The sequence below is a fragment of the Indicator indicator genome, chromosome 15 (genome assembly GCF_027791375.1).
Source record: "Indicator indicator isolate 239-I01 chromosome 15, UM_Iind_1.1, whole genome shotgun sequence".
Lineage (NCBI taxonomy): Eukaryota > Metazoa > Chordata > Aves > Piciformes > Indicatoridae > Indicator > Indicator indicator.
Genome location: NC_072024.1, coordinates 2,126,256 through 2,153,485, shown reverse-complemented (window position 1 = coordinate 2,153,485; position 27,230 = coordinate 2,126,256). Strand labels below are relative to the sequence as shown.

Genomic DNA, 27,230 nt, shown 5'->3' with positions numbered 1-27,230 from the left:
AGGAAGGAAGGAAGGTTTGTTCCAAGCATGTGGGTAATTGAGTGCAGAAGTGTGTTCCTATGTAAAAGAACAGAATCTTTTGGGTGATGAAAATATTGATGGTCAAGGAACTGCTGGAGAGTCTCCTGTGGAGGCTGGTTTGCTGCTGAAGGACTTGGATTAGCTCTGTGTGGAGGAAAAGCTGAGAGCCCTGGGGTTTATGCGCCTGGAGAAGAGCAGCCCCAGACAGGACCTGAGCAATGCTGGTCAATATGTGAAAGCTGGAGGTTAAGTGGATTGCATTGGGTTCTTTTCAGTGGTGCCCAGGAGGAGGACATGGTGCAAAAAGAACAAAATAGGAGTTTCCACGTAAACATGAAGGAAGCCTTTCCTGTGAGGATGACAGAGCACTGGACCAAGCTGCCTGTAGATCTTATGTAGTCTCCTTCACTTGGGTCTTCCAAAATCTGCCATCACTTGATCCTGTGCCACCTGATCTTGGAGAACTTGCTGTAGCAAAGGGGTTGGACTAGATGATCCTCAGAGGTCCATTCCAACCTTTATCATTCGGTGACTCTGTGAGTTCCATTGGGATGGGCAGGAGGACCCTGCTCTAGTTGAAGATGGCCTTGCTCACTGGATGACTGCTAAAGGTCCAAAGCAGTCTGGGATTATTAGAGAATGATTTTATTAGCTGTAGTTATAAGATGGACTTTTTTATTATATTATTTATTACAGAATCACAGCACCATTGTATAGTTCAGCTAGTGTTGAACTTCAGGGAATTACAGAATGGGCTGGGTTGGAATGACCTCCTAAGGTCATCCAGTCACCCCCCCCCACAGGCAGCAGGGACATCCTCCACCAGCTCACGTTGCTCTGAGCCTTGTTTTGCCTGACCTTGAATATCTCCATGGATGGAGCCTCAACTCCCTCCTTGGGGAAGGTGAAATTCTTTCAGCTCAGGCTTTAACTTCTCTCTTTCACAGACAATGTAAACCCCCAGCCTTTTCTTTCTTCCCCTCCCAACACTCAAGTTAAAAAAACACAAAAGGATCTTTGAAACCAGTAGAATTTTATTCTTTGCAATTATTTGCAAGCAAGAAGACTTCCTTCTGAAAAGTTGTCTCCAAAGGCAGAGAGAGGAAGAGCTGAAGCAGAGGACTTGTGACCTGTTCCACAGCTGGGACAGAGCCATTAAGCAAAGGTGGAAAACCCAGCAAGGGGAACCAACGCACCTGCAGCAGCTACAGAACCAGCAGTGCTAAAAAACCAAGGTTGGAGCATTTGAACAGGGCTCAGAGCTGGGGTGCAGGTGTGAGCAGCTGGTCAGCAAAACTCAGATAGGAAAACTGCAAAGTTAGAGGCTCCCATTGGGTAATGTCTTTATGCTACTGCAGCAACAGCTGAAATGGAGAAATTCTGTGTTCCCTGTGCTGCCAGCCAGCCAAGAGCTGCTGCTTAGCAGGGCAGTCCTGCTTCTGTCCCCACAAGGGGTCTGGTTTTGTCCCTCCTCCGTGAGAGCTGATATGGATGTGGCTGTGCAGCCAGCTGCACACCAACACCAACCCTCCTGGCAGAAGGATGTAGATAGTGAGGGGAGAATAGAGAGGGAAAAAGGAAAGGGAAAAAAAAAAAAAAAGAGGAAAAAAGAGGGAAAAAAAGGTAGGAAAAAAGAATGAAAGGGGAGAAAGAAAAAAGAAGAAAGCAAATTGAAAATGAGACAGAAGAGAGGGGGAGAAAAAAAAGATGGAAGGGGGGGAATGGGGAGGGAGAAGAGGGGGGAAAAGGGAAAGGGAGAAAGAAAAAGAAGGGAAAAAAAAGGAACACGGGGAGGAAAAAAAGGAGAGCAACAAGAGAGGGAAAAAAAGAAAGGTGAGGAAAGAAAAAGGAAAAGAGGAGCAATGACCTGTTGGCAGCAGGCAGTGAGTCAATCAGATTAATCAATGCATGAAACTACAGCACAACCAATGTAGCAAATACAGCTGAGTGCAAAATGGGATTCCCCTCATAGCCAGCTCTCCCAAGCACACTATGTAATCCCAATCCAGTAGTTTTCCCTCCACAAAGGAGAAAGGCGTAGAAAATATTAACTGAGGTATGGAACCATCCAGGACTGCCCCAGCTACCTACTAAGTCATGCTGGGGCCTCAACCACCTCCCTGGGCAACCTCATGGTGCAGAATTTGTTCCCAACATCCAAGCTGAATCTCATCTAATTTCAAACCATTGCTCCTCATCCTGTCACTGCAGACTTTTGCAAACAGGCCCTCTGCAGCCTTCTTGAAAGCTCCTTCCAGGTACTGGAAGGACACTATTAAGTGTACCCAGAGCCTTCTCTTCTCCAGACTATTTATTTTCAACCTGGAAAAGGGTTCCAAACACAGAAGATCAGGCAGGTGGAACAGCACCATCGCCAATCAAATCAAATCAGTACTCCGTTTACTCCTGCCTGCTCTTGATTACACGAGTTTACACAGGCCTCTATGCCTGCTTTGGATTTCAACACTGCCTCAATTTAAAGTGGCACAGTATTGGCAATCTAAAGACTTGACCAAAACCACAAAGACCTTAAGAAATTAGGAACAAGTTCTTTACCATGAGAGTTGTTGAACACTGGAAGAGGTTTCCCAGGGAGGTAGTTGAGGCCTCATCCCTGGAGATATACAAAGGTGAGGTTCAACAAGGCTCTGGGCAACCTGATCTAGTGGAAGATCTCTCTGCGGAGTGCAGAGGGCTTGGACTGGTGGGTGACTTTGAGAGGGTTCTTCCAACCCAGACCATTCTGTGATTCCCTGTGAAGTTCAGCAATAGCTGAGAAAAATGTCTTTTTGAAACCCTTCCTGTGGGACCTTCTTTTTGTGAACCTGCCTTGGCAGGGGGGTTGGACCTGATGAACTCCAAAAGTCCTTCCAACAACCACCATTCTGTGATTCTTGCCACCCACAAAGTCCTACTGAGGGTAATAGGAAAAAGAGACATGAAGGGGGAAGAAAATAAAGCAAGCCTGCAGCTGAGGGTGTTTGGGGGGGGGGGGGGGGGAGTGTGCAGGGCAGGAGAGGAACATCAGACAGGATTTCAATGGTTATCCAAGCAGAGAGGTTTCACAGTCTCACACTAGGTCCTTATCATTTCAGCCTTTTGAAAGCTCATCACAGCAACACAACCAAAATACAGGAGGTTTTTCTGAAGAAAATGAGTCTTTGTTCACCCTTGGCACAGCAGAGCACCGCACACAGATTCAAACACGGCACCGAAGGTGGCTCCGGAGCCAACAGAAGTTACCACAAGAAGCACAGAGGTAGAAGGCTTCAAAGAACTAAACCTGAGTTACACAATCATTGCTTCCTACATACCTAGCATGATGAACTGCCTGTTGGCATCCAGCATCTGTCCACATCTGGGTATTTTCTCAGCTGCACTGTGGCAGGGACCACACTGCCACTTCAATCAGCTCCTTGGGCCTTCCCCTGAAGTCATCTGTCCATGCTACATCTGCTTGGGGTAGGGACAGGATTCCACATCAGGAGTGGCTGATGTCTTAAAAATGAGAAGTAGTTTTGTGTCATGACATTTGAAACCACAAAGAAGATTTACTGTGAGGAGATAAAGAGTGCCTGACAAAGCTTGCAAAATAAAACAAGTCGTGTACAGAAACACACTGAGAAATCCTCCAGTTGCCATCACCAAAGTGCATCCTGGGGAGGGGGAGGAAACAAAAGAACCCCACAACAACTGGCTGAAGCTGCTCCATCCATTTTGGCACCTGGGTTCTGTAGCACAGACCCAAAATAAAACCCAACAACAACAACAACAAAAGCACTGCCTTTTACTTCTGCTTTATAGAGAAACTTTTGCTCTGGGGAATGGTGAGAATGGGAAATGTGACTTCATGGTATGGAAGTGCAAAAGAAAGTAACTGAAGAGATGTTATCCAAATAAATACTACTGAAAAAAAGAAAAATCACCATTTTAGGGAGTTCTTCACAGAACCCTGTTGGCAAAATGATCCTTCACAGGAGTTGTTTGGAGGAGTAAATAGAAGCACATTCAACAGGAAAGGACAGTGTAGAGTTTGTAAAGTATGGTTTGTAGAAACTATTTCAAATTTAAGACTTCTAAAGTCAGACTAAATAGAGCAGATGACTTGGAAAAACCAAATACTTCACATGGGCACCTCTCAAAGGGCATCCTGTGGGGCAAGGCTTGCAGGAGTTCCTCTTTCTATCAGTTGCAGCACTGCCACTACCAGCACAGTATCAGCCAGAAAAGACACTTCCAGCTTGGATTCTCTTCAGCCAAGCATCTGAGAAACAGGACGAGGATAAAATGTGAAGTACTCCACATATTAGAAACAGGGATTCTCAGCAAGACCACTTGGAAGTAGATTATGGAAAATAATCCCCAGCAAGGAGCTGGTGTCTACCACCCTACAGATATTGCATAAATTAGACTCTGCTTCTTGGTGATTTGAGTTTTTTCCCCCCACCTTCTTCCACTGGAAGCTGACAGCAGTCAACACTTTCTGAAAGTCACACAAGGAAGGAGAAAGTCCAGTCTGAAATCTGTCCAGATGGATCCTGGATTTCCTGGTGACTCCTGCCACCTCTGCTCCTCAGCTGGCATCCCAAAGTTCAAACCTCCAGCTCTCAGTGTCCCCAAAACAGCAGTGATGTGGATGCACACCAAATCCCAACAGTGAGCCTGCTTGCTTGCTGGGGTCTTGTGGAGGGGTTCTTGGGGTTTTCTTTTGAAGTTCAATTAAGCATCAGAAGCAGAACGGAGCAGATGCACTTCAGAGTGCTGCCTGTTCATCTGCAGAGCTGGTGCTGGCTCACAGGCAGAGCAAGGGGCTTCTGTCCTGGCCCGAGTCGTCCTCTGCTTCCGGAATGCGAGGCAGGAGAGCAGATCTTGTCAATCCCCAGAACTTCTGAGGGGACATATCCTTCTTGGTAGCTGTGAACTTCCAGCCCATGTGGTTCCCACAGATTCTGCACTGGGCTATAGTCCAGGCATACCTACCAAAAAACAGAGCAGAAGGTTGATGCTAAAGACATCTGAAAAGTGCTGGAGCACAGCTCACCCATCAGGCAATGCCAGTCTCAGAACAGCTTTTCAAAGCAGCTTTGGGAATTGGGAAGAAATTCTTGACAGTGAGGGTGGGGAGACTCTGAAACAGGTTGCCCAGGGAGGTTATGGCTGCTCCCTCCCTGAAAGGTGTTCTAGGCCAGGTTGGATCAGGTCTTGAGCAACCTGGGCTAGCAGGTGTCCCTGCCCATGGTGGGGAGGGTGGAGTAGATGATCTCTAAGGTCTCTTCCAACCTGAGCCATTCCATGATTACATGGTTTAAGGTTCCTTCCAAACCAACCCATTCTATGAGCCTATGAACCAAGGTGCCCAGCTCCCATCTGAAAAAAAAAAAAAAAAGGAACAAAACCTCTGCAGATCTTAAAAACCCAAACAAAACAAAACAAATCAACCTTCAAGCAGAGAACAGAATTAAAGCTTTTTATTAGTGCAGCATTTCAAAGGTACAGTGAAATGCTGTGTGCCTTAAAGAGAGTCAGAAAGTGGTCCTCAGAGTAAGTTACTTAGAAATAAAAGAAATAAAAGCTAAAGTGTGGAGAAACTGAAATAAAAGTGATTTTTGAACAGGGAACTGCACTTTTCAGAGCAAGAGAGCTTTCCTTTAACACTTTGAAAAGGCAGAGCATGAATATTTCAAAAGCCTCACAGAAGAAAAAAAACCTGAGAACACACAGAAGGATGAGAAAAATTAACTTCCAGGTATCATAAGCTACAAGGGTTTTTTTCTGGGAGACTTCAGGCATTCCTGTTTTGTGCCAGATATGGCACACACCCTCCCTGCAAGTCAGTACTCAGGTGGTAGGTGATAAGCCATGACCAGCCTGAGAAGGTGGAAATGTGGACATGCATCAGCCAAGAACCTTGGGCTGGCTACAGATATACCAACACAATATTTTAGACTGCTTCAGAAGAGGACATGGAAGCCAAGGGGACAGAAAAAATTATTTTTGATCTCTGGCACAGAATCACAGAATGATAGGGGTTGGAAGGGACCTCTGGAGGTCATCCAGTCCAACCCCCCACAGTTGAGGAGAAACTTCTTTACAGTGAGGGTGACAGAGCACTGGAACAGGCTCCCCAGGGAGACTTTCCAAAAATAGAGACTCCAAAACTTCTCTGGGCAGCCTGCCCCAGTGCTTAAATTAAAGAAGTTTCTCCTCACGCTTAGATGGAGCTTCTGGTGTTCCAGTTTGTGCCTGCTGCCCCTTGTCCTGTCACTAGGCACCACTGAACAAAGCCTGGTCCCATCCTGCTGACACCCACCCTTCAAGTACTGATCAGCATTGCTGAGACCCTGCTTCAGTCTGCTCTTCTCCAGACTAAAAAGCCTCAATCCTCTCAGCCTTTCCTCACAAGAGGGATGTTCCAGTCCCCTTAGCATCTTTGTAGCCCTTTTCTCTACCCTCCCTAGCAAGTCTCTGTCCCTCTTGAACTGGGGAGCCCAGTGTGCTCCCCACCCTCACTGTACAGAACCACAATCCAGCAGCACAGGGCTACATTTACAAACCAATTTCTGTCAGTTCCTAATAAAATGCCTTTGAGTTGTTACTTACCCAGGAAACCAGCTGTGCTCTGTTGATGGCCTTCCACTGAGGTTCAAGTTGCAGGCTTTGTAGACTGTAAGGGTTTCATGGATGTAGCCATGAGGATTCACATATGCTGCCATGGGGCCACACAGGGATAAACTGCAACAGGGAAGAATTTGGTCAGTGGTCAAGTAAGGAACAAAAAAACAAAAGATGTGAAATGAAAACAGAGGGGAAAAAATCCTTCCAGTAGCTGAAGGAAGCTACAAGAAAGCTGGAGAAAGACTCTTTACAAAGGCTTTCCAAAGATGAGCAAGGATTAAAATATTCCTGCATTCAGATGAACAGAAGAGTGAGGCCAGCAGGTGAAGGGAAGCTCTTCCCCTGCTCTGCTCTGACCTAGGGAGGACACATCTGGAGGACTGGGTCCAGTTCTGGGTCCCCAAGTCAAGAGAGACAGGGAACTGCTGGAGAGAGTCCAGCAGAAGCTACAAAGATGCTGAGGGCCTGGAGCAGCTCTGTGAGGAGCAAAGGCTGAGAGCCCTGGGGCTGAGAGCCTGCAGAAGAGCAGCCCCAGAGGGCAGCTGAGCAATGCTCAGCAAGAGCTAAAGGAGCTGTGGGGGGCAAGAGGCTGGGGACAGACTCTGCTCAGTGGTGCCCAGGGACAGGGCAAGGGGCACAAACTGGAAGCCAGGAGGTTGTATCTGAATAGGAGAAAGTTGTTTGTTGTGAGGGTGCTGGAGGCCTGGAGCACGCTGCCCAGAGAGGTTGTGGAGTCTCCTTGTGTGGAGAGCTTCCAACCCTCCCTGGCCACTGTGCTCCTGGGCAAGCTGCTGTGGGTGCCCTGCTGGAGCAGGGGGGTTGGAGTGGATGAGCTCCGGAGGTCCCTTCCAACCCTCACCATGCTGGGATGCTGTGCAGTTTTCCCAGCTCTTTGTTAAAGGGGACCAGTTACTTAGAGGGGAGCTGAGAGGATGCTATGGAAACCACCTCACTGAGGGCTGTTGCTAATCTTTGCCTCAAAAAAGCTACAACTCAGTCTTAAAAAGAAAATAAAAGAAGTCCCAGACAGACTCAGTTATTTCACTCACTGCTTTGGAACAGGAACTTCCAGCAAAGCCAAGTAACATTTATAGAGCTCCTTTTAAATCTAACTTTAAAATTAAGCAAAAAAAAAAAAAATCCTTCACTACATTAACTTTTCATCATTCTTCTCTTCGAATCCACACAGCAGGAATTGTGGTTTCTGAAATCCATTATTTGATGAGAAGATAAAAAATGGCTTTTAATTACACTGATAAATGAAAACTGTGGGGTGCCTTCCTTTCTTAAACCAAGACTTCTTTTAACCTTCACATTATCATAGGTGATAGACAGATATTAGCTATTCAGGATGAAAATAGGGAACAAAACTGCCAGAAGCAGCAATTATTTGGAGAATGTATGGTCTTATCATCATGAAACATGAGGGATCATAGAATCCATCTAATGGGTTGGGTTGGAAGGGACTTTTAAAGCTCATCCAGTCCAACCCCAGTGCAGTCAGCAGGGACATCTGCAGCCAGAGCAGGCTGCTCAGAGCCCTGAACAACCTGACCTGGAATGGTTCTAGGGATGAGGCATTTCCCACCTCTGGGACAGGGTTCACAACCAATATATTGAATAGGTCAAATATATAATGGGAACATACTGCCTGGTGCAGTTATTAGGATTAAATCCTGTATTTTTACAATAAAAAGGGTGTCCCAGTGCTTAATGACATAAATAAGTAACTTCCTCAAATGACAACAACCTGGGAGCCTGTTAATTGCCACCCAACTACTGCACCGGAACTTGCTGTTGAAGCTGCTTGACATACAGAAGCTGGGATGAAGTGCTGAGGAACAAAGTTTGGGATCTGTGTCCAGTTCTGGTCCTCTCAGCATAAGGACATGAAGCTACTGGAGCAGGTCCAGAAGGGGCCAGAAAGATGGAGAACCTCCCTCTGGGGACAGGCTGAGAGAGCTGGGGCTGTTTGGCCTGGAGAAGGGAAGGCTCCATGGAGACCTTAGAGCAGCCTTCCAGTACCTGAAGGAGGCTACAGGAGAGCTGGGGAGGGATTTCTTACAAGGGCTTACAGGATGAGGAGCAAAGGCTTTGAACTGGAAGAGGGGAGATTGAGACTGGAGATTAGAAAGAAATTCTTGAGAGTGAGGGTGGGGAGACACTGGAACAGGTTGCCCAGGGAGGCTGTGGATGCCTCCCCTCCTTGGAGGTGTTCAAGGTCAGGCTGGATGAGACCTGGGCTGGTGGGAGGTGTCCCTGCCCATGGCAAGGGGTTGGAACTGGATGTGAGCTTTAAGGTCCCTTCCAACCTAAACCATTCTGTGAATCTGTGAATCTCAAGAACTTTATTACGAAGTGATAGGATGTAAAATTCCATCTAACAAAATTATATTTCAGAACCAGAGCTAACTTCAGTGCACTTCAGACACTTTCAGTGGCATGGGGCTGGCCTAGGTGGCAGAAGATGACATTTCACATTCATTTCTGTTACAACAGCCATGGGGATATTCAGATTTGCTAACCTTTTATAGATTCACAGAATCACACAATGGTTTGGGTTATAGAAGGGACCTTCAAGATCATTCAGTTCCAACTCCCCCTGCCATGGGCAGGGACACCTCCCACTAAACCAGGCTGCTCATCCAACCTGGCCTTAGCTCAAGTAATCCATTTGGTTCCATAAAGGAAAGTCCTCTAAGTATTTACTCCCATTTGAATAGAGCTGTGGAAAACACAGTGGTAAGAAAACACAACCCAGCTTAACCTGCTTTGCTGGGCCAAATGTTTCTGATCAAGAGCCTCCCAAAGATAAAGAGCAATCAACTCACCTGAATATTTCATTCTTGGTTGTTATTTCTGTGTCTTGGCACTGCTTACAACAGAGGGATGTGCACTTGAAAAGAAAGAGAGAGCGGAATTTAATTCATTACCAGATGCTTGTGGCAAAGAAAAATGTCCCTCCTTTCCCCTCAGAACAGATTTTGACCCAATTCTTTTGTTTATATGAACAGCAGTCACCTTTATATTCTCTTTCTATCACAGGATAATATTTTTTCTATGTATTTTACTTAATTATCTAAAAGACCAAACAGTTTTTATAGACTTTTCCCCCATACCTCCAAGAAAAGAATTGATAAATCCACAGAGAGGAGGACCTGACCACACCAAGATAATAAATGAGCCAACCTTCTAAGGTCTCTAAAAGCTAATTTAGACCAAAAATAAAAAAAGCAAAGCCTTTGCTCTTCTAAAACCCACCCCAGGAATGGGAGCTGAGTCCAAATGCAATCATTAAGTCTCTCTAAACTTTTGAGAGTGCTGCAAATCAATAGGTTTAATTTCATCGCCCCCCTCCCCCCCAAAAAAAAAATCATATGTAAGACATATTGATCTTTCTCTTCAAGATCATAACAGAGTCATCCATCTTCTGTAACTTCTAGAAAGGAGAAAGGAACAATTCATCACCAACATCAATGCTTATTTTCTGAGCAATTATCAGCTTAGCAGAACACTCCCATTCATTTCCTACTTCTTTTTTTAAGGCTAATCACAAACTGATCTGGGTTGGAAGGGACCTCAAAGATCATCTAGCTCCCATGGGCACGGACACCTCCTACCAGACCAGGTTGCTCAAAGCCTCATCCAACCTGGCTTTGAACACTGCCAAGCTTGGAGCCTCCACAACTTCCTCTCCTGAGATACTCTGGGCTTGTTACTGCATTTCAACCTCCTCCAGCTCTTCTCTGGCAGCTGACACTGCTCCTGCCCCACACTTTCAATACAGACTACTGCTCTTGGAGACTCAGGGAGGAAAACTGCTCTGCTCTACAGATAGTAGTTATTATACACCACTTCTCTTCTTCACTTGCTCTTTTCTCTCCTACAAGGGACCTTTAGCACTGCTCACTCTTACATCACCTTTACTCACAGATGATTATCTAACACTCACACATCCTTCCTGGAATCCCGCCAGGTAAATCCATCCCTCCATTTCTAAACCTATCTCATTCCTACCATTAACACAATCAAGTGGAATTCACAGAAGTGTGAAGGATCCACACTCCTTTAAAACTAATTACAGGAAAAAAAATATCTTTAGGAACAGGAAAAGCTTTTAAAATATGGTAAAATTCACTGATATCAAAGAACCATAGAAAGGCAAAAGGGGGGAAAAAGAAAAAGGAAAAAAGAAGAAAGGGAAAGGGGAGGGGGAAAAACCAGAAGAAAGGGAAAGGGGAGGGGGAAAAACCAGAAGAAAGGGAAAGGGGAGGGGGAAAAACCAGAAGAAAGGGAAAGGGGAGGGGGAAAAACCAGAAGAAAGGGAAAGGGGAGGGGGAAAAACCAGAAGAAAGGGAAAGGGGAGGGGGAAAAACCAGAAGAAAGGGAAAGGGGAGGGGGAAAAACCAGATGAAAGGGAAAGGGGAGGGGGAAAAAACCAGAAGAAAGGGAAAGGGGAGGGGGAAAAAACCAGAAGAAAGGGAAAGGGGAGGGGGAAAAACCAGAAGAAAAGGAAAGGGGAGGGGGAAAAACCAGAAGAAAAGGAAAGGGAAAGGGGGAAAAAAAGAAGAAAGGGAAAGGGAAAAAAAAAAGAAGAAAGGGAAAGGGAAAGGGGGAAAAAAAGAAGAAAGGGAAAGGGGGAAAAAAAGAAGAAAGGGAAAGGGGGAAAAAAAGAAGAAAGGGAAAGGGGGAAAAAAAGAAGAAAGGGAAAGGGGGAAAAAAAGAAGAAAGGGAAAGGGGGAAAAAAAGAAGAAAGGGAAAGGGGGAAAAAAAAGAAGAAAGGGAAAGGGGAGGGGGAAAAAAGAAGAAAGGGAAAGGGGAGGGGGAAAAAAAGAAGAAAGGGAAAGGGGAGGGGGAAAAAAAGAAGAAAGGGAAAGGGGAGGGGGAAAAAAAAGAAGAAAGGGAAAGGGAGGGGGAAAAAAAGAAGAAAGGGAAAGGGGAGGGGGGAAAAAAGAAGAAAGGGAAAGGGGAGGAGAAAATAGAAGAAAGGGAAAGGGGAGGAGAAAAAAAGAAGAAAGGGAAAGGGGAGGAGAAAAAAAGAAGAAAGGGAAAGGGAGGAGAAAGAAAAGAAGAAAGGAAAGGGAGGAAAAAAAAGAAGAAAGGGAACGGGGAGGAGAAAATAGAAGAAAGGGAAAGGGGAGGAGAAAAAAAGAAGAAAAGGGAAGGGGAGGAGAAAAAAAGAAGAAAAGGGAAGGGGAATAAAAAAAGAAGAAAGGAAAGGGGAAATAAAAGAAAGGAAAGGGGGGGAAAGAAAAAGGGGGGGGGGAGAAAGGAAAAGGAAAAAAAGAGAGAGGAAAAGAAAAAAGGGAAAAATACAGGAAAGAGAAAAGCAAAGCAAAGGGAAGGGTCTGACCATGTGACAAAGGTACTGCCTGCTTAGCTTTACACTCCACAACTCAAGACTATAAATATTTTCCTTTAGTTACAACCCCCAGTAGTTTTGGTGTCTCACCACCACTTGAGTGCAGTGTCTGATACTGGCAGCATGGGGCTGGGATGCTCATGAGATGGTTAGGAGCAACACTGCACTTCTAGCACCATCTCTTGGCTAAAGAAGTTGCTGTGGGGTGTTGAAAGAGGATTTCTAGCAAAAGCAAATATTATTCTATTTCTTGTTTGCTACCACACACAGATCTAGTATGGAGAGAGAACAGAAATCCAGCCTGAGTGAGGAGGGGCCTGAAAGCAGTTTCAAGAAGGCCTTGGGGGTGTCAGCTGGTGACAAACTCCCCAGGAGCCAGCAATGGTCCCTGGCAGCCCAGCAGGCAGCTATGTGCTGAGCTGCATCCAGAGCAGGGAGAGCAGCAGCACAGGGAGGGGATTCTGCCCCTCTGCTCTGCTCAGACCTCACCTGAACAACTGCATCCAGTTCTGGCACCCCCAGCACAAGAAGGACATGGAGGTGTTGGAGAGGGTCCAGAGGAGGTCATGAAGATGATCAGAGGGCTGAAGAACCTCCCTATGGGGACAGGCTGAGGGAGTTGGGGCTGTTCAGTCTGGAGAAGAGAAGGTTCCACAGGGAGACCTTAGAGCAGCCTGCCAGTACCTGAAGGGGGCTCCAAGAAAGCTGGGCAGGAACTTTTGACAAGGGCTTGGAGTGCCAGGATGAGGGACAATAGACTTGAGCTGGGAGAGGGGAGGTTGAGACTGGAGATAAGGAAGAAATTGTTGAGAGTGAGGGTGGGGAGACACTGGCACAGGTTGCCCAGGGAGGCTGTGGATGCCCCCTCCCTGGAAGTGTTCAAGGTCAGGCTGGATAAGGCCTTGAGCAACCTGTGCTGGTGGGAGGTGTCCCTGCCCATGGCAGGGGGTTGGAACTGGATGAGCTTGAAGGTTCCTTCCAACCAGAACCATTCTATGAATCCATGATTCTCTTTGGAGTCATCTTTTAAAGAGGAATCAAAACACCCAAACTCACTCTCTAGAATGATTTGACAGTGTGACATATTTTGGTCTAGCCTGTGAGAGCCACTCCTGTTACCTCTGGTGCCAGGCAAAGCCAGGCCACTCACCTTGTTCATGATGTCCAGCTCGCAGCGCAGCCGCTGCACCGCGCTGCCGATCTTCAGCAGCTGGATGCGCAGGGCGTCATCGATGGGCAGGCAGGCAGCCACCCTGTAGGAGAAATCTGGAGAGAGAGAGAGAGAGGGAGAGAAAGGCCTGTTAGAAGTGCAGAGACAAATCAAACCTGCTCTTCCTACCCACTGACAGACCAACTCCTGGAACTTAGCTTTGCCATGCTTTGAGAGGTCACCTCAGGTACCTCCCGCCCTAAGGTTGTGCTGTGCACATCGAAAACCTCTTCTAAGAGATTTGTCTGATCCACACTTGGAGATCACCAGGGATGGAGCCTGAGAGCAGGGGTAAGGGTCTAAGCCTGAATCCTAAAAGCAGAGCGGCCCCCTGGAGAATGCTGGCTGATACAGGATTCCACTTCAGCAGGGAAGTCCTGAGTTTTCCAGCTCAGGAAGAAAGGAAAAGGGGAAAAGGAAAAAGGGAGCGGGGTGGGGGAGAAAGGAAAAGAAAAAAGGAAAAGGGAGGGAGGAAAAAAGGAAAAGGGGAAAAGGGAGGGGAGGAAAAAAGGAAAAGGGGAAAGAAGGGGGGGAGGAAAAAAGGAAAAGGGGAAAAGGGGGGGGGGGAACAAAAAGGAAAAGGCAATGGGAAGAAGGAGGGAGGGGAAAGGAAAGATATCAGATATTGAAAGGCACAAACAGAAGAGGCAGTGGATTTTACTATGGTCATCCTCTAATTTAGCTAACATTCCCCCTTGTCCTGTCTCCAGACACCCTCAGGAAAAGTCTCTCTGCAGCCTTCCTGCAGGATCCCTTCAGCTATTGGCAGGCAGCTCTAAGGTCCCCCTGGAGCCTTCTCCTCTCCAGGCTGAACACCCCCAGCTCCCTCAGCCTGTGCTCACAGCAGAGCTGCTCCAGCCCTTGGAGCATCTTTGCGGCCTCCTCTGGACTCTCTCCAGCAGCTCTGTGTCCTTCTGCTGGGGACACCACAACTGGAGGCAGGAGTAGAGGTGAGGTCTGAGCAGAGCAGAGCCAAGGGGCAGAATCCCCTCTCTTGCCCTGCTGCCCACACTCCTCTGGCTGCAGCCCAGCACACAGCTGCCTGCTGGGCTGCATGAAGGCACTGCTGGCTCATGGAGAGCTTCTCAGCAACCAATACCCCCAAGTCTCTTTCTTCAGAACTAGCCTCAACCCACTCTGCACCCAGCCTGGATTTGTGCCTGGGATTGGCCCAAATTGAGGAAACTGGAAGGGAGGGCTGGATTATCAGTAAAACATTTTGTTTTCTTAAGAACTTAAACACCCAACCTTGAGTTTCTAAGCTCAACACCACCATACCTATTGGGTTTGTTGGAAGAGATTCATCTTTAAGATTTTCATCCCATTCATGTAGCTGCCTCTTGACTCTTTCCATCAAGGTTTCCTTTTGTTAGAAGAAAAGCCTAGTTTAAATACACAGGTATTGCTGGGGGGGTTTAGGGGGAAAAAAAAAAAGAAACAAAAAGGAAGCAAAATGCAGAGTAAGCTCTTATCCCTAAGTGGACATTAGCTTTTTAAGACTTACAATTAATTACAGACTCATTTTGTGCTGACCTATTTGAAACTAAGAGAAAAACAGAATGGGAAAGGCACTAAAATGAACCAGTGGCCCATGGTGCTTGGAGCTATCACTTGAGGTGACAACTGGACAAATGAGATGAGGGCTGGCCTCCTCCCTACTTCTGCCTCTCCTACACCAAGTACTTACATACATAGCTACAGAAAGAAATAGGACTCTTTAGAGAGCTGGGGTTGGACCAGAGGACCTTTAAAGGTTCCTTCCATGATTCTATGATAAACCACCTCTAACAGGACAGACAGACCTAAGACTGTCCTAGACCATGGTGGTCAGGACACTCACTTGAAGCACGTGGGACAGAGGATAGAGTTTAGGCTCCAAGACAACACAGCAGGAACCCAAACCTCTGTCATCCACTCCACATTACAGAATCCATAGAATGCATCAGGTTGGAAGGGACCCTTGAAGGTCATCTTGTCCAAACTCCTAGCAGGGAGCAAAGGATATCTTCAACTAGATCTGGTTGTGCAGAGTCCCGTTAAGTTTGACCCTGAATGTCTCCAAGGGTGGGGCTTCTACCCCACCAGTGGGCAACCTGTTGCCAGTAGTGATTATACAGAGGGGGAAGTGATTATCACAGAATCAACCAGGTTGGAAAAGACCTCAGAGATGATCAAGTCCAACCTATATTACACAGAGGGGGAAGCCCCTCCCTGCTCTTCCCACACCTTTGAAATGTAACTTATGAGCCAACAAAATGAGAGCTTTTACATCATCAACTAGTTAGACATTAAAGCACACACAACTAATTGTAGATTATTTGGTAGCACACAGGGTGAACTTACAGCATCATATAAGGAGTAGAGCCAGGGAGGCCAAGAGGTCAAACTTGCACAGTGGAACTTCCTCTGAAACCAAAAGCACAAATATTTATTCTTGAACAGCAGCAGACTGCAGGGACAGCTCTTGTTCAGGCAAACAAGACACAGGAGAGACACCTGATTCTTGAAAGATACAACAAATTGTCACCAATTTGTTCAGTGGGAAGCTTGCAAAGCACTTCTCCAATGCACTGGGAGCTAAGACTTCTGTACCAGACATGGAGATCAACTCACACAACCTGGCTCAGCATTAGAACTATTTCTAATATTTAGTAATAAGAATCAAGCTTGGAAAGGGATTTCCAATCCGTTGCACTCCCCAAAGCATTGTCTCTGGGCTTGTTAACTCATCAATGAACATGTTCAAGGACTATGAGAATCAATAGCACTTTGTTATTAATGTCTGGGGCTTTGGGATGGTTGGTTGTTGGTTTTTTTTTGGTGCAGAGTTCAAAATCATTGAAGAAAGAAAGCCAAATCAAAACCTTGACTGCATCTGACAAGGAGGAGAGCTACCAGAACTCTGTATTCTTGAGGTACTTCCAGAGATCTGTGCTCAACTTAGAGCCCCTCACTGAAAGAATAATGTTGAGGTGTTAGAGTGGGTCCAGAGAAGGGCAACAAAGCCCTGGTGCAGCATCTGGAGAAGAGGTCTGGTGAGGAGCAGCTGAGGGAACTGGGGTTGTTTTGTCTGCAGAAGGGGAGGCTGAGGAAGACCTCCTGGCTCTCTACAGCCCCCTGAAAGGAGATTGAAGAGAGGTAGGGTTGGACTCTTCTCCCAGGTAACAACAGATAGGGCAAGAGGAAATGGCTTCAAGTTGCCCCAGGAGAGGCTTAGGTGGCCATTAGGGAAAATGTCTTCCCTGAAGGGTTGTCAAGCCCTGGAACAGCCTGCCCAGGGAAGCAGCTGATTCATCATTCCTGCAGGGCTTTCCAAGCCATGGGAATGTGGTGCTGAGGGACATGGTTTAGTGGTGGACTTGGCAGTGTTGGGTTAATGGCTGGGCCCAAGGATCTTTGAGGTCTTTTCCTCTGCTCCAGTTTCAAACCATTGCCCCTCATCCTACCACCACAGGCCCTTCTAAACAGCCCTTCCCCATCTCTCCTGTAGGTCCCCTTCAGATACTGAAACATAGCTCTAAGGTCTCCCCAGAGCCTTCTCTTCTCCAGGCTGAACAGTCCCAATTCCTTCAGCCTGTCTCCACAGGGGAGGTTCTGCAGCCCTCTGATCATTTTTGTGGCACTCCTCTGGACCCTCTCCAGCAGGTCCATGTCTCTCTTGTGTTGGGGGCCCCACAGCTGGACACAACCCTGCAGATGAGGTCTCCCCAGAGCAGAGGGGCAGAATCCCCTCTCTCCATCTGCTGGCCACACTTCTGCTGATGCAGCCCAAGCTGCCAATGGCTTTCTGGGCTGCAAGTGCACATTGTTCACTCATGTCCAGCTTCTCATCCACCAGAACCACCAAGTCCTTTTCTGCAGGGCTGCTCCCACTAGCCCAGCTTGCTCAAGGCCTCAACCAACCTGGCCATGAACACCTCCATGAAGGGGACATCCACAATCTCCCTGGGCAACCTCTTCCAGCATCTCACCACCCTAATGATGTGCTGCTCATTGAAAAGGCTGCCCTGCCCCTGGGAATGAGCTCAGTTCACACTTGAAAGGCTTTTGCTGGTGTAGCTATGCCAGTGTGACACACCAGCTTGGTGCTTATTATGGGACTCATAATTTATTCCAGCAAAATTATCCTTCTGACAGAACATTTTATTGCAGAGTCCTAAAGGAAAAGGCTGCACACTGCTCAAAGTGCACACTCCTTTGTACAAAGGCATCTTTTAGCACCTTTTAAACAGCACAGCTGTCTGCAGCACAAATCACACCTTATTATTCCCCTGAGCAAGGCACAAGTTTGTAGCTTAAACCTGGCATCAGCCACTGAGGAATCCTGAAAACTCTGCCAAACAATCTCCATGTGAATTCCCTCCTGATTCCAAGCACTGCCACAGCTGCAGGGATGCAAAAAGGATGCAAACAAGCAAAGAGAGGACTTGTGCAATGAAGTGAGGGCAAAATGAACCCTAGACTACATCAGGAGGAACGTGGCCAGCAGGGCAAGAGAGGGGATTCTGCTTCCTTGCTCTGCTGAGACCCCACCTCCAATCCTGCCTCCAGTTCTGGTGTCCCCAGCAGAAGGGCACACAGCTGCTGGAACGAATCCAGAGGAGGCCACAAAGATGATCCAAGGGCTGGAGCACCTCTGCCATGAGGATAGGCTGATGGAGCTGGGGGTGTTCAGCCTGGAGAAGAATAGGCTTCAGGGAAACCTTCTGGTGGCCTTTTAGTACCTCAAGGGTACAATCAGAAAGCTGGGGACAGACTTCTGAGCAGGGCCTCTTGTGACAGGACTAGGAGTGATGGATTTAAACTACAAGAGGGAGATTCTGACTAGACAGAAGGAAATTTCTTACACAAGGGGGTGGTGAGACCCTGGCTCAGGTTGCCCTGAGGGGTGGTAGATGTCCCATCCCTGGAACCATTCCAGAGCAGGATGTTTGGGGCTCTGAGCAACCTGCTCTGATTGCAAATGTTCCTGCTGACTGCAGGGGGGTTGGACTGGATGACCTTAAAAGATCCCTTCCAACCTGAAGCATTCTGTTATTCTACCATCCAATGCTTCTTTTATCTGCCTCCAAATGAAGCCCTAGAAACTTACTCTTTTTTCCACCAACACTTCATCACCTACCAGCTTTAGCAACCAGCATCTGAGTAGTTTCATCACGTAAAATAGTAATAATTGGAATATTATTTGAAATATTCTGTAATCAATACCTAATGCTACTGTAACTAAACCCAAAGGGAACTCATAACACAACACAAGTGTTTCCCCACTGCTGATGGATGATCAACAAGTCACACACACACAGGGTGACAAAAGCAAGAGGTTGGCATTTCACATCCCACAGCGCAGAAGGGGAGCGGCTGGAATGTTCTGCTGATTCTCAAAATATCATCAAAAATGAATAGAAAAGCCCCCAACAAACCACAAACCAGCACACAACTAACTCCTAACCTTTTGATATTTCTGCCACCACTGATGTATGGCTCGGTCCTGCCAGGATGTAGGTCTGGAGGAAGGGAAAAGGTGGCACCGGCTGAGGGACTGCAGCTGCACCGCTGACATGGTCGATGGCAGCACTCGCTCAGGAAGGATCTGGACTTTAGCCTGCTGGATCCTGAGGACAGGGAGAGAAGAGATGAGAGACACACAGCTACACAAAGCCTAAACAAATGGCTTTCTCTGCTTACAAAATGATAGGCTGCTGTGGGAGATGAATCACTGCACAGTAGTACAGAACTGAAGCAGCAATCCATTCCTTCAGCTCATTCAAGTTGTGCTCCTGTAACTCAAACCACCTGAGGGAACACAGCACATCTGCAGCAAAACAAAGATGTTCTGCAACAGATTTTCTCATGCCCTTGGCTACATTATTGAAGTCACTGTGCTGACTGGACTTCGGTCTGCCTGAAGTCAGAAGCAATCTCTGCTGTTCCAAAGAACCACAGAACTGCTGAGGTTGTAAGAGACCTCTCAGATGATCACCCAGAGCTTACAATTCCACCACTACTGCTAGGCTACTACTAGACCACATCCCTCAGCACTGCATCCATGCAGGTTTTAAACACCTCCAGGGATGGTGACTCCATCACCTCCCTGGGCATCCTGTTCCAGTGCCTGAGAACCCCTTCTGGGAAGAAATTTTTCCTAATATCCAACCTGAATCTCCCCTGGCCCAACTTGAGGCCATCTCCTCTTGTTCTGCATGTGAGAAGAGACCTTTTTCTTTAAAATCCATAAATAGCTTTTTTTCCAAATGTTTGTTTTTTGCACTGCCATACAGAACTCTAAAGGTCACTGCTTTAAGCTTTTCAGCAAAGTTCCCTTGCTGGATTCCCCCCACTCCCTCTTTTCCATGGGATACCACAGGCTGTATTTGTGTTTTAGAGCATGAGGTATCTGCTGGGATTGTGCTGGTCAGAATTAAAGACAGCTTGGCAGTGGCAACACAGCAGAATATTTTACCCTCTCAGCATTGTATTTTTAGCTTTTTCTCTCCTCAAATGACTTCTGGTATGAGCTAACAGCCAGCTACTACATATCAAGAAAGGCAGTGGTGCTGAAAGGCAGTTTGCTATCTTCAAACCACAAAAGCTGATGTGTTCAGAGTCCAAAATCAGCAGAAACAGGATACAGACTCTAATCAGCTTTGAATATCCTGGTGCCAACAAGGTTACCTATCCACACAGAGTTCAGCAAGGTGGCTGCTTGGGACAGCAATGTGCCCCTGTGGCCAAGAAGGCCAAGGGCATCCTGGGGTGCATCAAGAAAAGTGTCTCCAGCAGGTCTAGGGAGGTTCTCTTCCCCCTCTACTCCAAGGTCTCCCTGGGGTCTTCTCAACTCCAGAGCTAGCCATGTTGACAAAAAAAACCCACTGAGCCCATTTATTTCACAGATGTAAAAATTCACCCTCATGAATGAAGGCTGTGAACGGGCTGTGTAAAAATGATCTCTGCTAGTCAGAAGAGATAAAAATCATCTCAAAATGCTTTGACAGCACAACAAAATCACTGCACAATCTTAACTGCTTGTGGACACTGAATTCTCAGTGACAAGGCTGCTGCTATCAAGGAGTCCAGGTAGTGCCACCTTGTGTCCAAGCTGGTTTCTCTCAGTTAGAAGTCCTTAATAACCAGAGAAGCCACTGATTAAGCCAGAACAACCCTCACTACCAAGACAGACTAGGGGATGAGGTGACAGAAAGCAGCCCTGTGGAAAAGGACCTGGGGGTGCTGATGGATGAGAAGCTGGACGTGAGCAGGCAGTGTGAGCCTGCAGCACAGAAGGCCAATGACAGCCTGGGCTGCATCAAAAGCAGCATGGCCAGAGATGGAGAGAGGGAATCCTGCCCCTCTGGCTCTGCTGAGACCTCACCTGCAGGGCTGTGTCCAGCTCTGGGGCCTTCAATACAGGAAGGACATGGAATTGATGGAGCAGGTCCAGAGGAGGGCCATGAAAATGGTCAGGGGGTTGGAGCAGCTCTGCTGTGAGGACAGGCTGAGGGAGCTGGGGGTGTTCAGCATGGAGAAGAGAAGGCTCCAGGGAGGCCTAGAAGGCCCTGTACCTGAAAGGGACCTACAAGAACGCTGCAGAGGGACTGTTTGCAAAGGCCTGCAGTGACAGGACAAAGGGCAATGGCTTCAAACTAGAGCAGAGCAGATTTAGATTGGATGTTAGGAACATCCAATGTCCAGGTTAGTAGTTGAGACCTCATCCCTGGAGATGTTCAAGGTGAGGCTCAACAGGGCTCTGGGCAACCTGATTTAGTGGAGGATGTCCCTGCTGAGTGCAGAGGGGTTGGACTGGATGACCTTTGGAGGTTACTTCCAACCCAGCCCATTCTGTGAAGCATTCAATTACTACCCATAATAAACACTCAACTGTGTGGCTGAAGAGAGAGATGCACCTGCAGTAAAAGGTCCGTGTTTTGGTGAAACAAGATGTGCGGTATCTAGAATCAAACACATCATTTCCTTACCCATCTGACTGGGTTCTTATTTCCAGCACTTTGAACCTCTGTCTTCCTATTGCTTTCACTTTGACTGTTTCAATTCCATATTCCTGCTCTTCTCTGTAGGCATAGATCTCTGCTGTGGTTCCAAAATGTGCTTCCCTTTCACGTGCATTGCTAAAGGGAACAGAATTGACAAGGTTACCTCCCCTTCATCTGCTCATTCAGATCTCACCTGCTAGCCTACCCACACTGACTGGACTTGATTAGTCTGATCCAAAAATACATTTGGTAAAACACCTTCAACTAACCACAATCATTGATTTTCCATTTTAGAGGTAACTTCTAAAGCTTAAGTTTGGGTGGAAGGTTTTGCGAGTCGATTCGGTTTGATGTTAGGGTCCAGAAGTGGAATATTTGAAGGCAGGAATCACCAATTTATCTGAGTTTGAAATGGTTTAAAATAAAGAAGGTTTAGTGTTTGAGGACCTGAAAATGACGGGCTGCTTGTAGGTAGCAAAAAATCCAAGAATTTTGTGTCATATTCAAGCACTTCTCCCCAAATCTCAGTGTGCTTTTTCTGCATTTGAAAGGCAGACACTCAAAAGTACAAAAATTCTTTAGACTGACTTCATAAAAGTGACTCTTCCCACCTCCTACACGATTAAACCATAGTAAAACTGGGGGGAGGAGAGGGAGGAACACTCTCAGCTTCTTTTGGCACAAATCAGCTTTTACCTTTTCCACTTTTCTATCACCCCCTGTCTCTCAATTCTATTTGCCTGTGCTTAATTTACACACAAAACAAGCAACCACACCTTTACAACAAGACAGTTCTCAAACCCAGAATCTGCATTTTGACACTTCAGGCTTAATTCTTTCAGCAAGAAACTGAGTAGTGCATTCAAACATCTGAAACCAAGAGGTTGCTCAAAGAAAGAGAGAGCAGCTCTGACCCTCTGCATAAACACCTGATGCTATCCAAGCAGCTACCCTGCGAAACACGAAAACCTTGGCAAACATTTGTCAATTTCAAACCACAAAACTCCTCTTTTCCACCACAGAACTGATGCAACCAGCTGCTTTTGATTTAGCATCCCAAGAAACTGTGCTTAAAAAAAAGAACATGCTGCATACCACCAGCAAAGCCACTCGTGTAGTTTACCTGTATGCAAGAACAGCAAAGGTTCTGTCTTTCTGAATTAAATTCCGCACCATGCTAACCTCTTGAGGGCGAAAGAGCTGCAGAGGTAAGGTCTGGCCAGGAATCAGCATCACCATCACGTGGGGCAAGACTGGGATCACCTGGCAGCTGTCATCATCATGCACTGTTCTGCCATGAAACTCTTCCATATCAGAACCTAAATACTGAAAAGAAGGAGGACACGAAGAGGGTCTCGTGATTTCCAAGGCTAAAAGGAGAGGGCTTGGTGACTTACAAGGCCAAAACGAGGGTCTGGTGACTTACAAGGCTAAAAAAGGAGGGTCTGGTGACTTACACGGCTAAAAGAAGAGGGCTTGGTGACTTACAAGGCTAAAAGGAGAGGGCTTGGTGCTTTGTAAGGATAAAAAAGGAGGGTTAGGTGATTTACAAGGCTAAAAGGAGAGGGCTTGGTGAATTGCAAGGCTAAAAGGAGAGGGCTTGGTGAATTGCAAGGCTAAAAGGAGAGGGCTTGGTGAATTGCAAGGCTAAAAGGAGAGGGCTTGGTGAATTGCAAGGCTAAAAGGAGAGGGCTTGGTGAATTGCAAGGCTAAAAGGAGAGGGCTTGGTGAATTGCAAGGCTAAAAGGAGAGGGCTTGGTGAATTGCAAGGCTAAAAGGAGAGGGCTTGGTGAATTGCAAGGCTAAAAGGAGAGGGCTTTGTGAATTGCAAGGCTAAAAGGAGAGGGCTTTGTGAATTGCAAGGCTAAAAGGAGAGGGCTTTGTGAATTGCAAGGCTAAAAGGAGAGGGCTTTGTGAATTGCAAGGCTAAAAGGAGAGGGTTTGGTGATTTACAAGGATAAAACTTGCACTTAAGGATATTATAATAAAATTACACTAGAAGAATCAAAACCTCTTCAAGACCAAGTTGGATGGAGCCTTGAGCAACTCAGTCTAAGAGGAGCTGTCCCTGCAGGCAGGGAGGTTGGAATTAGTGGATCTTTGAGGTCCCTTGCAACCCAAACCATTCTGTGTTTCTTTGAAGATTCATTCAAAGGGGGATCTATAGGGAACATACCATATGTGATGTTGGCAAGCTGGTATCAAAGTTGATGATGTTTGGCTTTTCAACTTCTCTGCTGTCTTGATCTTCAACTTCCATTTCATTGTCATCCTCTTCCTCATTCTCTGCTACTAAGCACACACAAAACATCAATCAGCAAAGGCTGAGACAGTGAGAACAGTCAGAGAATCACAGGAGTTCACCCAGTCTTCCCAGGCTGCAGGCTTTTGGGTTGGAAACTTGAAACATAATTTTGTTGCTGATCTACCAAATCACCATTCTCTAGGAAGGGTCAAAAGCTGGCAACTTAATTTTGAAAGGCTAAAGAAATTTTTTTTTCCTCAGAAGAAAATAATAAACCAAGTCTGTCAGTTCAGATTTTCACTACAGAAGTATCTCCTTAACTCAGTTCTAAACAGCTTCTGTATGTACACCAGGGTGCCAGATAACTCAATTTCTTGTAGGCTGCTGAATCTTGGAGAAGCACAAACCTGAAGAATTTAACTGAAAACAGTTAAAAGCAATCTGAAGCTCTGCATTCATTGTTGCTAATTTAGACAATTCACTGCTGTCAGCCTCTCCTGTGTGTGTAGCAAACACACACACACAAAACCCAGCACATGCACAAATCCAGCAAAGGCAGATGCTAAGGAAGCAAATAATAACCCTCTGCAAAGGATTTCAGCTACCAAAACTAAAAGGGAATATTTATGATTGTTTTCTTCCTAATTCCCAGTACCAAGTGTTGATGCTAAAATTAATTTCAGGCAACTGGACAGTTAAATTATCTTATTTCAATTTGGAAACGTAAATGGTGAGGCCACATCTGGAGTGCTGGGTCCAGATCAGGCTACAAAGATGCTGAGGAGCCTGGAGCAGCTCTGTGAGGAACAAAGGCCAAGAGCCCTGGGGCTGAGAGCCTGCAGAAGAGCAGCCCCAGAGGGGAGCTGAGCAATGCTCAGCAAGAGCTGAAGGAGCTGTGGGGGACAAGAGGCTGGGGCCAGACTCTGCTCAGTGGTGCTCAGGGACAGGACAAAGGGCAATGGGCACAAACTGGAACACAGGAGGGTCCATCTGAACAGTAAGAGAAAGCTGTTTGTTGTGAGGGTGCTGGAGGCCTGGAGCAGGCTGCCCAGAGAGGTTGTGGAGTCTCTTTGTCTGGAAAGCTTTCAACCCCAGCTGGCCACTGTGATCCTGGACAAGCTGTGGGTGACAGAACTTAAAGCAGTGAGCCATCATCTTCTGAATTACTATCAAAGACATTCCATTCTCTTCTATTACAGTCAGTTAGGAACCCAAACCATAAATGACAGCAAAATGTTTAAGATAAAAAACTAAACTGCCAGCATTTTGCTTAACTTGATGGAGAGAAACAGAAGGAAGCTTCTACTTTTTTTCTGTGCAGGGTGTGGGAAGATGCCACCCCCAAAATTCACATTCTGCTTTGCACACCCCACTAGCAGTTCTCACAGCCTTTGAGAGAGGCTGTTCCACTGGGTTGGGGTTTTTGTTCCCCTCAGCACAAAAGTAATTACCAGCAGTTGGGTAGAAAAGAACTGTGCCCTGCAAACTTTTGCTGCTTCTTGCCAAAAATCGCACAGTAGCTGCTGTGTGGTGGCAGAGGGGAGCGATGACTCATTTCACTGCAGCAGCACCATGTGAACGGCACAGAAACAGCCTCCACCCTCCTCACTCTCCTCCTCAATCCCACCACAGCGGCAGCAGATGGAAGGCAAAAGAAAATGCACTGTCTGCACCCTTAACTATATCTATTTTCTCTTTTGTTTTTAATTTCAAGGTTAGTGAGAGCTGCAGCACGCAGAGAGAAGAGAAAGGCAAGTGCTGAAAGCACCTTGCATGACAGTGCTCTTATTTCCTTCACGGCAGGTTAGATGTTCCCAGATGTTCATGCTGGTTTACTGACACTACCAAACTTACACTCAATACCTTAGGGCAGAAAGAAGGAAATACTAAACTCATTAAACAGGAACACAGGGGGAAATATTAAGGCTACAGTTATAGGCTGAGAGGGAATGGATTTGAAGCTTGAGGAGATGAGATGTAGACTGAATATTAGGAAGAAATTCTTGACAGTGAGGGTGGAGAGACACTGGAACAGGTTGCCCAGAGAGACTGTGGATGTCCCCTCCCTGGAGGTGTTCAAGGCCAGGATGGGTGGGACCTTGAGCAGCCTGGGCTGGTGGGAGGTGTCCCTGCCCATGGCAGGGGGGTTGGAACTGGATGAGCTTTAAGGTCCCTTCCAACCCAAACCATTCTATGAATCTATGAAACTTCCTAAAACAGTCAGTGAATATTTTCATATTCTTTTAAATATACAGGCACAAAATGCTCACAGAAATTCCTGCTACAGGAAATTTAATTACTGGCAGGACTTACTGCTACGTTCCCCTCTGCGTGCTTATAGACTCATTAAGATTGGAAAAGACACAAGCAGGCTATTATGCAATAGGTATCCACACGAGGAATATCACTGGGGTTTGGGGGCAGACAAACCAGGCTGCTCCACAAGCTCCAGCAGGAATGCGGCAGGAGTCTGGGCAGCATGTGGAGACCAACACTGCCGTCAAGTCCTACGCACTGCACCTCTTGCTTCCCTGCTCCTTAGGGAGCACTGAAATGGGGACTTTTAAAACCAACAAATGCTTTCCTTAGACTATTTGCTTTTCCAGAGGCCCAGATTTACAGGGAGGAGCGTCTGGGTTTGTCCCCTCTTGGTGGAAGCTTCACAGCACGTTTCGGCCAGTGCCTGAACGCCCTCTGAGTATCTCTTCTTCCACCGCTAAATTACGGACTCGGTCAGTCAGGGCTGTAAGCAACCAACTTGCCAACATCGTGGGAAGGCTGCAGCTCAGGAGCCAGCGCTCGCTCCGCACCGCTTCCCACCCACCCACCGCCCGGGCTCCCCGCACCCTCCTCCTCGGCCCCACTCCGCCTTCCCTCACGCTGTCCCCAGCCCCGCGGCAGGGAGTCCCCGCTCCCCATACCGCCTCCTGCACCATACCCCGGCCCAAGCAACCCCCAGGCAGCCCCGCAACCCCCGCCACCCCTTGCCCCGATCCCGCCCACACACGCCGGGGTCCGGCCTCCTCCCCGCCCGCCGAGCCCCGGCCCGGTGTCTGACGCCCAGTGCGCTGCCTCCTGCCCGGTTCAGCTCGGCCCGGAGCCCCGCCGGCTCCCCCCGCGCCCTCAGCCGGCCGCGGCCATTACCGGGCACCAGCTGGAGGTGGTTCCCCATGTTGTTATGGGGCTCGCCGCCTCCTTCCTCGGCGGCCATCGCTGTTTACCCGGAGAGGAGCCTGGGAAGCCGCCGGGGCGGAGGGAGGAGGAGGAGCCGGAGCGAGGCCAGGAGCCGCGGCCCGGCGGCCTCTAGCGGCACCAGCCGGGCAGCCTGAAAGCTGCTGGCGGGTCAGGAGCCGTCCGCCGCCCCCAAGGACTCAGTGCCATGAGCCCCGGGTTCCTTTTATACCCAGGGTCATGGAAAAGGCTTCGCGGAGCGCCGGCAGGAGGGAGGGATGGGCCCTGCGGACGCCGGCAGCGTGGCCCCAGGGAGGGACGGAGAGGTCCCCGGGGTTGGTGGAGGAGGTAGCAGGGGACAGCAGTGACAAGGTCATGCGTGTCCCTCGCATCCTCGGACTGCCGTCTCTCCTGGGAGGACCAGGCCATGCCTGCGCTCGCCAGAGACCCCCAGAGTGGCTCTAAAGCCCGTGGTGCCTGAACCCTGTCTTTGAGTTCTGGGAGAGGAGCCGGATGTGAATAAAATCCATGGCGGATCACTGTGGCTAAAACAGCTTGAAGCAGCTAGTGTAAATACAACCTTTAAAGGTCTCTTCCAAGCCAGAACAGTCTCTGATC

At 47.6% G+C, this 27,230-nt stretch overlaps 1 protein-coding gene across 2 annotated transcripts; it reads right to left on the bottom strand.

The window, feature by feature from the left end:
* Window positions 1–3,807: 3,807 nt before the first annotated feature.
* Window positions 3,808–26,652, bottom strand: CRBN (cereblon). Of its 2 annotated transcripts, none has more exons than XM_054387340.1 (11): window positions 26,586–26,652; window positions 23,373–23,485; window positions 22,320–22,522; window positions 21,182–21,331; window positions 18,658–18,820; window positions 15,552–15,614; window positions 14,487–14,571; window positions 13,149–13,264; window positions 9,468–9,532; window positions 6,622–6,753; window positions 3,808–4,997 (listed from the first exon to the last, which is right to left on the bottom strand). In XM_054387340.1, the coding sequence occupies exons 1-11, from the start codon at window positions 26,650–26,652 to the stop codon at window positions 4,814–4,816; spliced, it is 1,341 nt and encodes a 446-aa protein (XP_054243315.1). In that variant the 3' UTR covers window positions 3,808–4,813. The 2 variants fall into 2 exon arrangements, with proteins under 2 accessions (XP_054243315.1, XP_054243316.1); XM_054387341.1 differs by having other exon boundaries at window positions 23,373–23,482; window positions 26,586–26,613.
* Between the last annotated feature and the right edge of the window lie 578 nt (window positions 26,653–27,230).